Source organism: Clavelina lepadiformis, chromosome 9, assembly GCF_947623445.1.
Source record: "Clavelina lepadiformis chromosome 9, kaClaLepa1.1, whole genome shotgun sequence".
NCBI lineage: Eukaryota > Metazoa > Chordata > Ascidiacea > Aplousobranchia > Clavelinidae > Clavelina > Clavelina lepadiformis.
The window spans coordinates 3,377,227-3,393,207 of record NC_135248.1 but is presented as its reverse complement, the minus strand read 5'-3'; the positions used below and the strand labels follow the sequence as shown (position 1 = coordinate 3,393,207).

The window sequence follows — 15,981 nt, the reverse complement described above, 5'->3', positions numbered from 1 at the left end:
GACCCCACTATTAAGCATTGTTACATAAATTCTTAAAGCAATAAATAGGTTAGGAAGTGCCTTGAATCGATTAATTGCTGCCTAACAGAGGATAAGCTTTGCTGTCATTGAAAGACAGGATAGTTTTCAGCGCTTCAGTTTCTTCAGCTAGTGAATAACCATGAATATTCTCAGTAATTTCCGTAACTAATCCTCCATAAAAGGCATTATTTAACCTTGGTCGTAAGTCTTTTTGGCTGTTACTATTTCACCAAAAAACGTGCGTTAGACGCTCGTTTTCGCAGTTTCTTGGTAACCTAAAAAAATGTGGTAACGTGTAACAAGCTAAATCTACCTTCTAATCTGAATCTAACTTCAATAAAAACCGAAATAGCTAAAATCAATTTTGCATAACCAGTTTTCTAACTAGTAACTGCCTGTCTTTAACAACGGGCTGCGTGATCTTGCTTACCATTGTGACGATTACGTCACGAATCACGAGTTGTTTTCCAAGATGTTTGAAATTTAATTTAGAATCCTGTAATTCAATTGTTTACCAAACTTGAGTTTTCCTTAATGACGTCAGATAATTTCCTCGCTTGAACTGGTGTGTCACATATAAATACTGATGTAATGTTTTCAATCTTTCCCTTTTTACGTGATCGATTTCACTGGTTACTACAGCGCTATGTAACATTCAGTAAGCTTTGCCCGAAGGTGAAAACCTTTGTGTTATAATAAATAAAAATGAGACTTTATAATTTAGCAATATATATAGACAAAATTTAAGAAGCAAACAGCATTATCAAACCGTTCAAGAAATGACAACCATATCATCGAGTCAGAAGAAAAACTATCTATCAATTCAACCATCAACGAATTAAAATTTGTCATAAATTGGTGCCCTGATAAGTTCGACATTGCTGAGTTAGTTGCATATTGAGCGAGAAAGAATGTTACCAGCTATTTATGAAGTTTTGATGATCAAGTTTCAACAGCAAGATCAGCCAACTACGAACGCTAGTCAACGAGGAAGTTTTCAGGACATTCCATCTACAATGTCAGCAACCAAACTAATTCGGAAACAACAGAACTAATGGCATTGATACCTGGTTGATGTGATGAAGTTTTGATCGCCTAACTAACGTGTTATACATCTCCAAGAGCATGAGCAAACTATTGTATATATTTTTTACGCATCAAGAAACAAAGTCCACTGGACATCGCAACAAACTGCATCTCTCTACCGCAAACAAGGCTTGCTACAGCCGCGGAACGACACACGCAGACGTGATCGCTCATTTTTTTTACCTTCGACACGCAAGGGAAATGCGACACTTCTGTAAGCTTATGTCTCATGTTTTGTATTTCAAGTGAAATGGTGTATCGATATTTGTTATATTTACCGAGCTCTGTCATTGTACTGTACCAAATTCTTGTTTTAACAACTGTGATGAATATTATACCACAGACATAATTTTGTCGAGTAAAGGTTGCCTTCAATTTCATTTCAGGCAAGCTTTACTCTGGGTAAGAAGGCTATGTGACGATTACGTCACGAATCACGAGTTGTTTTCCAAGATGTTTGAAATTTAATTTAGAATCCTGTAATTCAATTGTTTACCAAACTTGAGTTTTCCTTAATGACGTCAGATAATTTCCTCGCTTGAACTGGTGTGTCACATATAAATACTGATGTAATGTTTTCAATCTTTCCCTTTTTACGTGATCGATTTCACTGGTTACTACAGCGCTATGTAACATTCAGTAAGCTTTGCCCGAAGGTGAAAACCTTTGTGTTATAATAAACAAAATGGAGACTTTATAAGTTAGTAATTTGTATAAGTTAGACAGAATCAAGCAACTAACAGCATAGTCACGCAAATTTGAGAAATGAGAACTCATCCATCGAAGCAGAAGCAAAACAAGTTACCAACCAACTATCGTCCTCGCTCATATTCAAACAATTACCGCCAGCATATGCGGACTTTATGACAGATATGTTCCTTGTGTAATACCTCACACGAGTAGTACACAAGTGAATATAAAAATGTCATACCATGAAGTAGGCCTAGTCACTTTGTTCTGTTTTCTGCACTGTTATTTCAACGATGTAATTACACAACGTAGAGTAAATTAGGGTCGTTTTATTCTTTGCTTGAGTGGGTATGCGAGGCCTGATTTTTAAAAATTGGTGAAATCCCCTTGTCCATTACAGCCAAACCTTGCAGAGTCTCATAACTTTTCTGATGAGCTTATATCAAGTTACATATTCTTATTGCAAATGTATAGCGCAAATTTACTACTACTCATTCCCAGACCAAACATGGACTCATCACAACCTGTACATTTTCTGTCTTAATTATAAAACAGCACAACATGCTTTGCTAAATCTGGAAGTAATGTTTATTCTAAGTAGGCATCGCTAATAATATAGTCCATGAACAGCTTACAAGTTACTGCACTTGTAGAAATTGATAATGTAGGCTACTTTTTGACGACATAACATACACTTTTCTATCACTTACAACTGTTGAATTCGGCAATACTTATTTATTTCAATATCTATTGTTAGTGGTGTTTCGATCTTTTTATTGATTTTGATTCGAAAATTAAAATGTTACTTTGCGCTTTTAGCCCATTGTTACCTAATGCATATAAAGTTTTGTTTTGGCAGTAGAAAAGGTTAAAGCACTCTTAGGTCTGGATGATCTTTATTAGCTCGGAAAAGTAATAGAAGTAAAACAGAAAGAAAGACCGGAATAAAAATTAAACTGATGATAAATAGAAAAATTGAATTTAGAATCGAAAGTTATGTTAAAATCAGAAACAAAAACAACCCAAACGACGTGGTAAATAAGGGCCACCATGTTGGTCGTTATGCACGTCAGCTAGCTGGCGTGTAGCCTATCTTCATAGGCCACCAATTTAAGCTGTAATATATTTGTACAAAATTGCTTCATATTGTCTCTTGGACAATTACTTTTGCAAAACAAAACTGTATAAAATATAAATCATTTAGTTTCATTTCGTATAAAATTGTTTTTGTAGCCTTGGCTTTACAGTTTACGCAATGCAGTTAAGTTGTTGCACAATATTTCAAGTTTTGTTTGTAAACTTTGTATGAAGCTATTACATTACAAACAACTTCGTCAAATAATAACTTCAACCTTCGTTACGCAACTGGCTCAAACCCCCTTGAGGCTTAGCACAAGGCTGATGCAATAGCTAAAGCTAATAACTTGATTCTGTAAGTTCATTTTGCATATTTTCGAAGACCTTGCTGCATTCATTTAGACTTATTGATCAGCTAAAAAAGGCGTTGTTAAGAAGATATCAGCTAGTCCAAAGAAGGCAATGTGTTATTTTATTAGCTTATAAACCGGGACAAGTATTGGGGATTCCCCCAGGGGAAGGCTCTTCGGGATTTTGCAGGTGTTTTATAAAAGCTTCAGATTTTGTATTAGAAGGTGCTTATTCTTTGTTCTCCTTTGCAGTGAAATTGTTGAATTCTCACAAAACCGCTTCTCTTAATATTCTGCAGTAGCTTGCTAAAATAAATAAACTCACTTACAACGATTCTCAATAAGTGGGCCATTATGTGGTGGACCAAAGAGCTTTCATCAAATCTCCATCAGTTCCTTTAGTTCAGATGTTATATTTTAAAATCTCAGTCTTCTTTTAGCATTTAAGCCGAAACGGACCGTAGGCAAAAAAGTAAGAGTTGGTAAACTTACTAGTAAGGCATCACATTATATCTAACAGTTCCATAACTCATTTAAGGAAAAACTTGAGAAGTGGGCCACAAAATTTTTTACTGAACAAAAGTGAGCCAAGACTGTAAAAAGGTTGAGCACTAGAATTTTGGGTCAAAAATTACATTTCACATACTTTCAAACACATTTTTAACTCACTTTTGTATGTCACATAAAAATTTCTAACTCGCTATCAGCCAGGGTAATTCACAAGCTAAACACAACACTTGTCATGCTGCCCTCTGATTGGGCTAACCAGAGCGATGAAAATAGTTCTAATTATTATCTTCAGTAGAAATTAAAAGTCGCGTTAAAGAACGCTATACAACCAAGCAAAGCAAATCATAAGAAGCAGCATGAAAGTACGACCAACAGATTACTGTACAGGAAAGATGTTAGAAAACTCTTAATTTACCACAACTAATTAATGAAATGGTTGAAAATAAAACGTGTGGCAACAAAAAATGTTAGTTTGCTTTCACTTTTATTTGTCGCATACTACATCAAACTTTTTGTCTCCATGGAAAATAAAAACAATTAGCCATACACTTGTCATAATTGGATCACACACTCCAAACATTGTATCTAAAAGGTCAAAAGGAGCACTTCCAAATGTAGTAAGAGAGCTCCTTTGACGCAAATTGCATAAACACAAGCAAGGAAAACAAAATAACACTTTAAAGCACACAAAACGCAATGGAACATAAATTAGCAACAAGTAAAATCTTTGGCCGGGTTCGTCCTTGCTTGTGGTTGTTATTAAGTCAATGTTAAGTGACTACGAAGAGGCGTATTTACTGCAAGTGGCGGACGACGTGTCATCTTGTTTGTTGGATTTGGTCAGCGTGTCGTAATACTCACGCTGTGATTGCGCCATCACCTGGGCAAGGATGTTATTCTCTTCTGTTTCGTCCACCCAGTCACCCAGGCCTAAAATTAGAATATGTTGAAACATTAAAAGGCAATTTGGGGCTCTGTTTATGTCTTTATGGTTCAGTGAGTGTCGTTGCAGTAATTCAATATGAACAAAAACTATAAGATGTCTGTTGGAGGAGTGCAACTCCTTTGGAATGTTCCATTAAAACTTGAGGATTGTAATAAATTGATATTTTCCCAAAAAAGATGAGTTTCGATTGATCTTTAAAATGGGATAGAGGTTCAGTAAACATTATATGGAGATGTGCTGAACCGAACGCGAACATTACTTACAAATATCCATACTTTTTGTTACTATCATAAATCTGAATATTGTAAGCATATTCAGTTCTAATTCCTTATTTTGCAAAATGGAAGAAAACAGGAACAAAACACTGAAGCTTTCAGTTGTCTGGTTTACTGTAACAGTATGAAATATTTGAAATTTTTTTCCAATTTCAAATAAACAAAAAAATAGGTCGATTTCTATCATTCATCAATGAAGAGACAACTATAATTACGATTCCCTTAATCATTAGGTGCACATCAGGTAAAGTTAGCAAATTTAGATCGGCACAAATACCAAAAAGCTATTATTTATACTTTCAAGAATCCAATTTTTTCAAATTAGCACATCCCTAAAACATTGCAACAAAAACCAACATTGGCAAAAAAAATCCTCAGAAAACAAGAATAAACAATAATTTTATGAGTCAATACAAAGCCCACTCAAGTGAGCGATTAGTGAAGCAAGACCATTGAATAAATGATATTGCATTAAATAAAAAAATTTCAGCTTTGAATGCAAGTTCATGCTCACCAGGTGTTCCAAATTGTTGTGCAAATGCATTGGCTTGAGATGTACTAGCCAAGTCCGGTCGATTTTCAACCTAAATATTGAAAACAAAGGAATCAAAATGTTTGGTCAACCAATCAACAAAAGCATGTATGACAAGTGATAAATCAGCAAAGCTAACAGCGCTATAGTCTACAACTCTGACTTTTTATGTGAACAATTGTCACCGCAAGTACCTTATCCTACTAATAATAAAATTTTGCAATAAACAAAGCAATAAAAAAGCAGAAAATCAAACAGGATATTTTGAATTCAAATAATATATATTTATACTATGTTTTCCACCAGGCATAATTTCAATAGTAAAAGGTGCTCAGAAGAATTAATTCACCAGCTGAGCACCTTTTGTTATTGATAATATATATTTGTCGGATTTACTGTACCATTCCAAGTTTATTGTCCCGCAAGAATGGTTTAACAATAAATGGTTTTCAAATACCCACGCTTTGGAAGCATAGAATGAGCCTACTGTAATGTATATATCTGTTATCAATAGACTAGTTGTATGGCGCAACATTTGAGTGGACTGTTAAACTCAGAATATAACAAAGATAAAAGTAGGAGCTGTAAATTTGCCAGAGTAAAGCTGTATATACTGGTAACTGGCTGTTTAGCTACACAACAGCCAATTTCAAACAACATGGACCATTCAAACTTGTCTTTATAATTAATTAATTAAATTCAGTGCAAAGCGAGTTATTGTACAATATGTGGTAGTGTCATTCACATTTACGCTCAGTGACAGGCTATGTTGCTGATGTCACAATACGCAGTTTCCTGTGGCGTATATACAGTAGTACTAATTAGGTTTGAATTTGACAGCTTACAGACTGCTTGTTGACCTGCGATGCACGAAGAAAATAAAACCAAGCAATCTTTAAGTCTACTGAAGGCACTTACGAACATGTATGCAGTTATCAATAACAGAATTCTCATAGCAAAGATCAAAATGGCCTGGCTAATTGCACAATAAGAATAAGTTCCTGCACTTTTATTACAATTCATCTTAAGTTTTCATATTCTAATAGTTATAATTTTGTTGTCATATTGAATTAATATAGCCACACAAGCATTTCTTGTTAAAGGAAGTTCACTCATTCAGTTAAAATCTTGCAGAAAGTTTGAAAATTTTCAAAAAAACTTACTTTATTTTCTGTTGGCTTTGGAGAATGTGATGCTGCTGCATTGTGGGAACAAGTTGGTTGCTTTGACGATGACTGATCATCTCCAGGCTTACTCTGTTAAATAAACATATAAGTTGCTTATTAAACGTCAATGGCTTAAAGAGGGATTAATTTTATGTTCCTTAAAGGTCCACGTAAATTGTAACTATTTTAACCTTAAAGGGAATTTTTGTTATACTAGTTTAAGATTAAGAAACTAAGATGCAAATTTAAAAAAGTTGCTGATAAAGTAACTAAATTTACCAGACAAATACGTCTTAATGAAAAACAAAATATTTTAAGACATAAAAATCTACTGCTGTATATTAGGGGATAACTATAATCCAACTTCCCTTTTTCGATCGACAATTGCATGTCGGTTTTTATGGCTTACATTCTTAGAAGATTCCCTACAGCCAATGATGGTCAGTCGAGCAAACTAGTTTTTAATAAGATGTCGCGGTCAGCGCTCAGGCAGAAAATGGGCCATATAGAATGGCCATGCCTGACTTAAAACAACATGAAGTCTTGGATTAGGTGGATCAATACAACAAAACTTACAACTGAACTGCCTCGTGCCATTTCTCCTTGATCATGAAGATACTGGACAAAGGACTCCTGCGCAACGGTCCTCAACAGCTCATCCTCCGTATTTTCCCAATCAGCAGCACGCAATTTATCCTCCAACATCTGCTCTTCAAGAATTTCTTGTTCCGAGGATCTTAAGGCCTCTTGGAGTAGCATGCGGTCCGCCAACTGATTAAAAAAAGGTATGCTGCTCTTGAAGTGTCAAGTCCGTTGATATGTTAAGGGTTAATGTGACGATGATATTATTTATCCTCACCCCAGGCCGAAATGATGGCAGTCCCAAGCCGACTCCTACACTTGCTTTGTATGGGTCTATTACGGCGTTGTAATGAGAATTTTTGTGATAACTTACTCTGATCGGGACGTTGTCCGTCAAATGGGAACTTTGAAATGTGTTGATAGGTTCTGTTACGAAACAAAAACATGTAGAAGAAAATTAAAAAATAACATGAAAATGCAGGGTTTCTACTGCAGGCATATGACACAACAAAGTCAGCTAAAATTCAAAACAAAATTTCTTACCAGTGCTATATTGATAAACTTCAAAAATCCTGTTGTACATTTCTGCCATTGCTTGCATCTCCAAGTGGTTTCCGTAAGTGTGTGGCAACCGTTTGCGGCATATATATGTAACAAAATCTTCAGTCACATAATTTGAAAAGAAGTCGGAATTTTTCATCTATAAAAACATGACAACGTAAATTTACAATATATACATCATAACGTGGCATCAGTTACAAGATGTGAGTAAAAAAGAAGTTGCCACAGACAACTTAATTTAACTGAAGTTTTTTGTGAAAAATGCATATATACATTTGATTTATTCTTTCTGTAAAATTGTTAACCAATCTTTGCAGTTAATCCTGTAACTAACTCCAGTAACCCAATTGTTTGCATACCCTAGCTGCTAACCTAACGATCACATTTCTAACAGATGTTTTGTGATCTACTTTTAGTGAATTCTCACTTTCTCAATTCTAATAAGGTAAATTTAAACCATAAAACACCTAAAGTTGTACTGCAATGCAATTAAGGTTGAAACTTGTCAGAAGAAAATCATGCAATGCAGTTATCCTGTCGCTAAATCTACGTGTATATAATAGTGTTTGTTTCAAAGTACCCTACCCATATAAAGATACATGAAACAAATAAAAATTTGGCCCAAATCCTGCAAACAAGAAATGTTCAGTTAGCTAATAATGACGTATCAAAGGTTAGTAGGGGTGTCGTGAGGAAGATTATTGGGTTTCACACAAATCGACAAAAATAAATCCCAAATCTATTCCTATCAGCACCAGACGATAAAATTTCAACTAAAAATTGTCAAATCTTGCTTCTAACATGTCATCATCGCTAAACCAATTGCTTTGTTTCACTGAAACGAAAGTAGTGATTAAGTTGGAAATCTGCAATGAATTAGACTTAGCAGCACTGATCTGCAGAATATAATTAATACGCAACATGACAAGGTATACCACAAGCGTGTTTAACAACATATGACATATGTTAATAAGTCATTTCCCAGTGAGAGAAGTAAACGTAGTACACTGCAGTGCACATTGCTGAAGGGCAAATGTTTACAGCAATAAAACATATTTGAAAATTTTCTTGCTAAAAGTGACCTATATAGGTGTATTAATAGAAGTATGTTGTTCCAGAATAAGACAGGGGCAACACCACACCAACAAAATGTGAACTTTAATGTTATCATAGTTGAAATAAATTACTTCATTTCTCCTTATCAACAAGCATCATCTTTCACAAGAGATCGATAACAAGCTTTCAATTTATACCCAGCTGTACACGAATGTGGCACAAAAAGCTACACTCTGCCATGACAAAAGTGTAAAAATAAATGTGACAACATTTTCAAGATAATTTAGCTGCAAAAATATGCAGGTAACCTGCTTGGCAAGTACACAACAGGGTAAGTTTTGAATTTTGTGCTAAAACCTTTTGACTTGACTGGTCATAGCAAGTATTTCAAGTTCTGTGCAAAAAAGAATTACAAGAAAGCAATTTGGGAAATGTGGTTAGAAGGAAATGAACAAAAATAGTCTTATAAAAAGTTCTATTTGTTAATAAGTTGAAATTATACTTGGTGTTCAAGGCGATAGTGTCATGATAAACTTGACACAGTTTATGTTGTTACTTTTAAAGGTTAATCTAAATGATGGTTAAGACTGCATAGACTAATTTCCTGTAAATTAAAAAATGTCAATGAACAAATAATTCTTTCTGACTTTTTTTCTATGAAGTACCAACACCAATTATCAAAAACAACACAAAACTCAACAACAAGTATGGAGACAAGTGCAGGAGTAAAAACAGACTTGCTCGTTTATATATTTAATACTCAAACAATTATAGTACTTTTTCATATTTTCTACTTTAAATCATGAAATTTCCCTGTAAAAAGGGTATTTTGGAGTAAATACGAAATAAGTATGTGATTATAACTAACCGTACTCATTTTCTGTTAGCTCCAATTCAACAAAACCGCATGGTATGAGAATAAAAAAATAATGAAATCAAATAGCTGCAGCCTGCAGGACTAAGGATGAACTGACTTTAAAGATTTAACTGCATTAAATACTTTGTTACAGAAGTGTGGTCCTTGCTGTTTGGAATGTGTTCATAACTTGACATTATATATGAACAACAAACATGTCAAAAGCAAGAGATAGAAACTGATTATCTTCGATTAGTGCAACAGATATAAACTATCTGAACAAAAGTGTGTGCATAAATTTTAAAATAAACTGGACAAATTGGACATGACATATCAGTGAGTGCTGGCATATTATTAATGCATAAAACGTTTTTTTTTACTTTGCAATGATTTATGCTATACTTTGCTTGTTATCATTCTGTTGTACAGTATTTGATTTCAACACATCATGGCATGACTCTAACATTATCACTTGCAGATGTTTACGAAAACGGTGAAAACCTTTTAACTCCACTCTTTTCAACTCAACATTTTAATAAAGTAACCTGGCTAACAGGCCTTGGCTAGATGTCAGCTTCAGTTCAATTACCGTGCACTATATAATATTAGTTGCAGATTTATACAATACGCTACAATATACTCACCATGTAGTCCATACAATTTCTCCTTACTTCATCATGCATGTTCTGATCACCATAAACCTGTTCAGCTGTAATAAGAGTAATATACATCATGCAATTCACAAATCTTTAATCACGATTATCGAGAATTTTTAGTGAAACTGTTGTGCAACGTACCAACAGCGCGGAAAAGGCATGCTCCATCTTCTACCATTTCTTTGATGTGGAAACCTCTAATTTCCTTTAAAGCTCTTGCAAATTTAATTTCAAGCTGTAAATTCATATAAATAGTGAATATCTATGTTACATTTTAACAATAAAACATAACCTAACACATCTACCACTGAAGGAACTATAAAAGGGTACAATCGCCATCAAACTCTCGATTCCCTTGAAAGTTATTGATTGGGATTTTATTGGATTTGTAAATTTTAGTAATTGTTTAATTTTTCAATTCTTAATTCTTACTAAAAATACCATAGAGGCTACAGTGTGTTGCCTATGTTAGCTATGATAGATCACTCAAAACATTATTATATAAATATTATATGACTAACACTATCGTGGTGCATGATTTATACCCACAGCTGCTTAATACAAAATCCACTCTACCTCTTCAAAATCAACTCCTTGGTTTAAATGCCTTAACCGCGTAGCGTCATGTTCGTCATCAGAATTATTTCCACCCTTATCATCTTTACCATCAGTTCTCGATCTCTGACGACGGCGTGCATTTCTAGCGGAGTTGTTAGCATTAAGAGGAATTGACGGTGAATTAGGTCTGCGTTCTTCGATTGGAAGATGTCTTCGTGAAGCGGTATGGTGGTATGATGAAGTAGATGCAGCGGAACTACAGCAAGCGCTGTTATCGGTTACAGTGTTGGAACATCTCGTTGGTTTAGTTCTAGTGTACGGCTGAGTGTGTGGTGAGAGTCTACCATGTCTGCGCTTTGTAACCATTGAGCTAGAGTCAGTGCTTGCACAAGCAGCATCTGTCGAAGGTTGCTTGATGCCGTCACTTATGTCAGCATTAACGGCTTGCGTCCTGTTTAAAGGCTTCGCATCAACGACACAAGCTTGTACATTCTCTTCATTATCAAAAGCAGCTCCGTGTGAAGAAGCAGATGGTGCTCCATCTGCTGAGCTGGGCAGTGTTACAAATTCCGTTGAATGTCTTATCCTATTTGTCCTGTGCCTTTCATCGCCTGCATTACTTGAATGAGAAGATGTACGAACTGAAACAGGTTCTAACCGAGCTCTGTTATCAGAAATCTAAAATTAAAAAAAAAATAATAGAAATCAATTAAATACAAATGCCGTTATAGCAAATACAGGCCTATCATTTATTATTATATCGATCAACTATTATATCGATAGTTAATAAAAAACATTAGGGTATATAAAGGCAGCAAGAATATATCAAGGTATATAGAAAACTTGGTATAGATTTAAATATATCTGATGTAATTATTCTAATTCATGTATTTCTATATTCACAGTGTGGTGGCTTTGATGATTACTGCTATGATGATCATGGCTTCCTTGCTCTGTGGCTGTTTTGTCCTTTCCAGTTTTCTTTTTTGGTAAAATAGTCATTTTACAGGCACATATTGAAGTCTTAATATATATATAAATATAATTTGAAATGGTAGCTTAAATACAACGCAAGCATTCAGTCAACAAGGCAATTATAAATATATGAGGATAAGTTAAAAAGTAATGCAATTTTGCAGATGCAGTTTTTGTAACAGGAGACACATTTTTTGATATCTGTAGTTGACACTTGGCATGAATATTAAGGCACAGTATATATCTTTAATATTCTATCCATAAATTGTGTCTTTTGGGTATAATAGTTAGCTTAGTTTCATCCAAAACAGCAGCTCTGCAATAAGTAAATTCCTTTTTGCCAAGAGACTTGTGTTAATATTCACAAGTGACTGCTATGTGTGTACAAGAATTAAGTTAATACCAAATGAAAGGTATTCTCACAACAAAGTAACATGAAACTAAATTAATTTTGTAAGTTGCACTAATAATTTTAGTTGATAGTCTATATATATGATATAAAACATACATCATGTAACTTAATGCATGATCGACAGACAAAGCAATTTTTCAAAAATTTGACAGAAGTTTAAGAGAGTGAGTCAGCCCGTAAAGAGTTCCACACTGGAAAGTTTGCAACCTCATGCACAATCTGGAATACAACTGACCTTTAGTTACAAATAAAAACTTTGAAAAGAATGCAGCATCTGCTAATTTTCGTGAAATCCTGTGTGAAATTGGAATATTTTGTCAGATTGTTGACTTTCTAGTCTGCAGAATGCAATGGCGGTAAGAAAGTGTTTACTTCTAATTAATTTGCCATTATAATTAGTACGGTATGATAATCTTTATCCTATGACTAAAGAAATTATTTGCACGACTTGAACTTGACGATGGTTCCTCACCGCTCGATACCCAGTTGCTGGCCTAGCTGTTGCGCAAGTTCCAAGTGATACACACATTTTATTTGTGGTTTTGATTTTTGTAATGTACTGTATTGCCCAATTTGGAATAGTTCATCACCACCACTAAGAACAGCAAATGTCGTTAAAACCTTGCCCAAAGGCATTACAACGGTAGTGCCACTGAGTATCGAATACTGAGGCCACATTATTATCTAACCACTCGGCTACCGAGGCAACATTTAACTCTTGTTTCCAGATGACTTTTTTTTAAATTAACTTAAGTTGTTTATTGTATTTGATATATAATTACAAAATAATTAGATGTTTAGGTTTTACACAACCGTACACATAAAGTGAGAACACCTGCATACACTTTACCAATACTGTAATTCCAATATTCCTATAACTGCAAAGAGGGCCTGCGCTAGGAATTGCTGAGTCAATTAGACAACAGTTAGCAAGGCCCCTTATCCATAGTGGAAAGTGTGGAAGTTGTATGCACAAGATTCATCAACGTGCACACATTTTTTCTCTCCACGTAGATTTATAATAAACAAACAGACAAAAGTTAGTTCTTTGAACACCAATTTATAATAAATAAAGAATTCAGGCTTCAGAGCATGTCATCACTTTCAAAATTTACATGTTTGTACGCACGATTTCTTGTCAATAAAGTGTCCTACTTTTTAGTCAGGCCACTTAGCTATGCCTCTAAAAGAAGATTGATAGTTTAGGCTGCCACTATTACAAGGTTTGAAGCTTTTTTTTCACAGTTTGTTGTTAGCCTAACTTAAATGTTAGAAAGTAGTAACTGAAACCTAACCTAAATCTAACTCCAATAAACCTTAAATAGTTAAAATCAACTTTTTGCATACCCAGTCTCCTAACCTAACCACCTATCTTTAACAACAGGGTGCGTGGCCTACATACAGTGAAACACTTTGTTTATTTTATTCTTACTGTATCCATGTATAGTAATCCAATACTCTAAACTTAATGAAATGTGTTGAAAGCTGTAGGTTCTACTATCAGCAACAATGGCAAATTTATAAATTGTAATCATAAAAAACATTGATAGGACTATAATCCTAGCTGGAAAGCATGGCACTTTTCCACGAGATCTCATGGGTGTTGGACGACTAAAATCGGGCTGCACCGGGTTAAAAATGGTGTACCAGGTGCATTTTTCAGCCTGCACTGAACTAGCCTTAACAAATGTGCAATTTCTCTCTTAAAAATAGGGGACATTGACGTTGGGGTGCATCAAGCACAGTCTTGAAAAATCTCGAGGGTGCAATTGTCATGCTTTCCACTCTGGATTATAGTTTACATAAAAACACAAAAAGTTTTTTAAAAATAGTTTTGAAATACACCTCCTTTGCAACGCGTTCGGTTTTGTGTATTTTATTTGATCGATGCAATTTTGCAAGTAGGCTAGGACAAGTTAAAGTGCGTTTGTGCGTGGGGTCCAATTTAAAAGAGCGGTAAAAAAACGTCCCCAACTGCCGGACTGCATAGTATGGCCGTTTTCAGCAAGACCTTAAGTGCACCAAAGAACCAAAAATGATAAGTGCAGTGCGCAAAAATGCTCAGACGCAATTGAAGTGTGCACTTAGGTGTACAAGTACACTGTAAACCGTTTAACATATTCAATATTTAAATCATTGAAAATTGATTGCATGGAAGCTGTGAGCAAGCCGTTAAGCGCAAAACAATGTATCTTAAGTGCAGCGTAGCTCATAAAAAGCAATATTGAGTGCGCTTTTGCCAAACTCTGCAGTCTGGCTTCACTGCGAATATGGAATAAAACGTTCAGTGTACTTTAGAAAAAGGTTTTGTTTAAAGATTTGTACGTCTTTAAACAGGCTAACTAAAATTACAACAATCATGACAGTTTTCAATTCTATAAAAGACTTCTTTTAATTTCTCTGCAAGCGGCTAGGCAGTTGGAAGTAACACTCTGATACAGCTTTGAACAAAACTTGAGCGTTGCAACCTACCCTTTTCGCTATTAAACATCACACTTTTTATAGCCATTCTACGAGTTCACAAGTCAGCAAGTTGACAAAAGGTATAAACATAATCCACCAATGTTCTCAGCACGAAGCCTTTCTCCTTCAATAGAATAATTCATCTAATTCTAATGAATGATGAAATTTTCCAATTTCAACCAATTGTGATTTCTATGTCTGCAAAACCTTAGGTATGAAACAAACAAGCACAAATTTATTTTCTTTGTTTCGTGAATATATTTGAATAATCTTTTTAACGCTTTTGATGTTGTTTTTTTTGCTTTATTTAATCTAACTGCAACTCAAAATAAGATGTAGTGCGTTAATAATCGCAACCGCTAAATATATTTCACTGATTTTGTCAAACAGGTATTCTAGCAGAACTCCATTCAAAAGTATTTTAAACTAATTATGGGAAGCTTAACGAAGTTTTATGTTAATGTTAGTAGCCATGTATTGTATTGTTAGCCATGTATTGTATTGTTAATTTTTTGCCATTAACTGTGCGGAGCGAAAGTTACGATGCTAATCGTTGTGGTTATAGCACAATAAAACACATGCTCACGAACAATTAACGAGCAGGAAAAAAGTAAAAAAGCCCAAGGGCTTAAAAAAACATGCAAGAAGGCAATAAAAGAATTGTGCTATAAGATGGTAGGTTAGCATGGCCACCAAACCCACAAACTAATTCCTAAGTTACAAGCATACCGCAAGGTGCACGCGTAATTTTTTGAAGTCTTTAGTTGTTGTTAGTTAAATGCTGCGATGGTTAAGCGTGCTGGTTAGATTAGAACGTTTGTGCCCGTCAGCCTGGTCTGGCGGGATTTGTATGATGGGCGCTTGCATCATGCATGTAGAATGTAGATGCCTCCGCGTTAGCACTTATTGTTTTTGGCTGGAATAGTTCTTTATGGACTCTCATTGCTTGTTACCTGGAAAATGTAGAAATACCTTCAAAATTGTTAATTGATACCGGTAGGCTGATGCTTCAAGGTGCTTTGATGGCGGAAACAATTTGTGCAATATAGGCTAGGGCTAGGCTATCGACATGTATTCTAACCAAATTAATGAAGTTAGTCAATAGACAGATATGAGTGGTCTAGGCTAGCATACAAGTACACTATCATAAGATACATTTGTATACTACACCCCAGCTACTCAAATTGTGATGTCATCTGATTGTGTATT

The 15,981-nt window shown here is 34.8% G+C and overlaps 1 protein-coding gene across 1 annotated transcript; it reads right to left on the bottom strand.

Moving 5' to 3' along the window:
• Nucleotides 1–865: 865 nt before the first annotated feature.
• On the bottom strand, nucleotides 866–14,895 carry LOC143470191 (OTU domain-containing protein 5-A-like). The gene is made up of 10 exons (XM_076968149.1): nucleotides 11,826–14,895; nucleotides 10,941–11,600; nucleotides 10,506–10,599; nucleotides 10,353–10,417; nucleotides 7,779–7,935; nucleotides 7,513–7,661; nucleotides 7,230–7,424; nucleotides 6,651–6,743; nucleotides 5,470–5,539; nucleotides 866–4,664 (listed from the first exon to the last, which is right to left on the bottom strand). The coding sequence occupies exons 1-10, from the start codon at nucleotides 11,922–11,924 to the stop codon at nucleotides 4,513–4,515; spliced, it is 1,734 nt and encodes a 577-aa protein (XP_076824264.1). The 5' UTR covers nucleotides 11,925–14,895; the 3' UTR covers nucleotides 866–4,512.
• Between the last annotated feature and the right edge of the window lie 1,086 nt (nucleotides 14,896–15,981).

What these genes read in the sequence shown, in the direction of transcription:
- LOC143470191 (XM_076968149.1), bottom strand. Translation starts at nt 11,924, where the DNA reads ATGACTATTTTACCAAAAAAGAAAACTGGAAAGGACAAAACAGCCACA. An exon ending in AAGGAGTTGATTTTGAAGAG is followed by an intron (nt 10,600 to 10,940) that starts GTAGAGTGGATT and finishes ATGAATTTACAG; the next exon opens with CTTGAAATTAAATTTGCAAG. An exon ending in ATGCCTTTTCCGCGCTGTTG is followed by an intron (nt 10,418 to 10,505) that starts GTACGTTGCACA and finishes CTCTTATTACAG; the next exon opens with CTGAACAGGTTTATGGTGAT.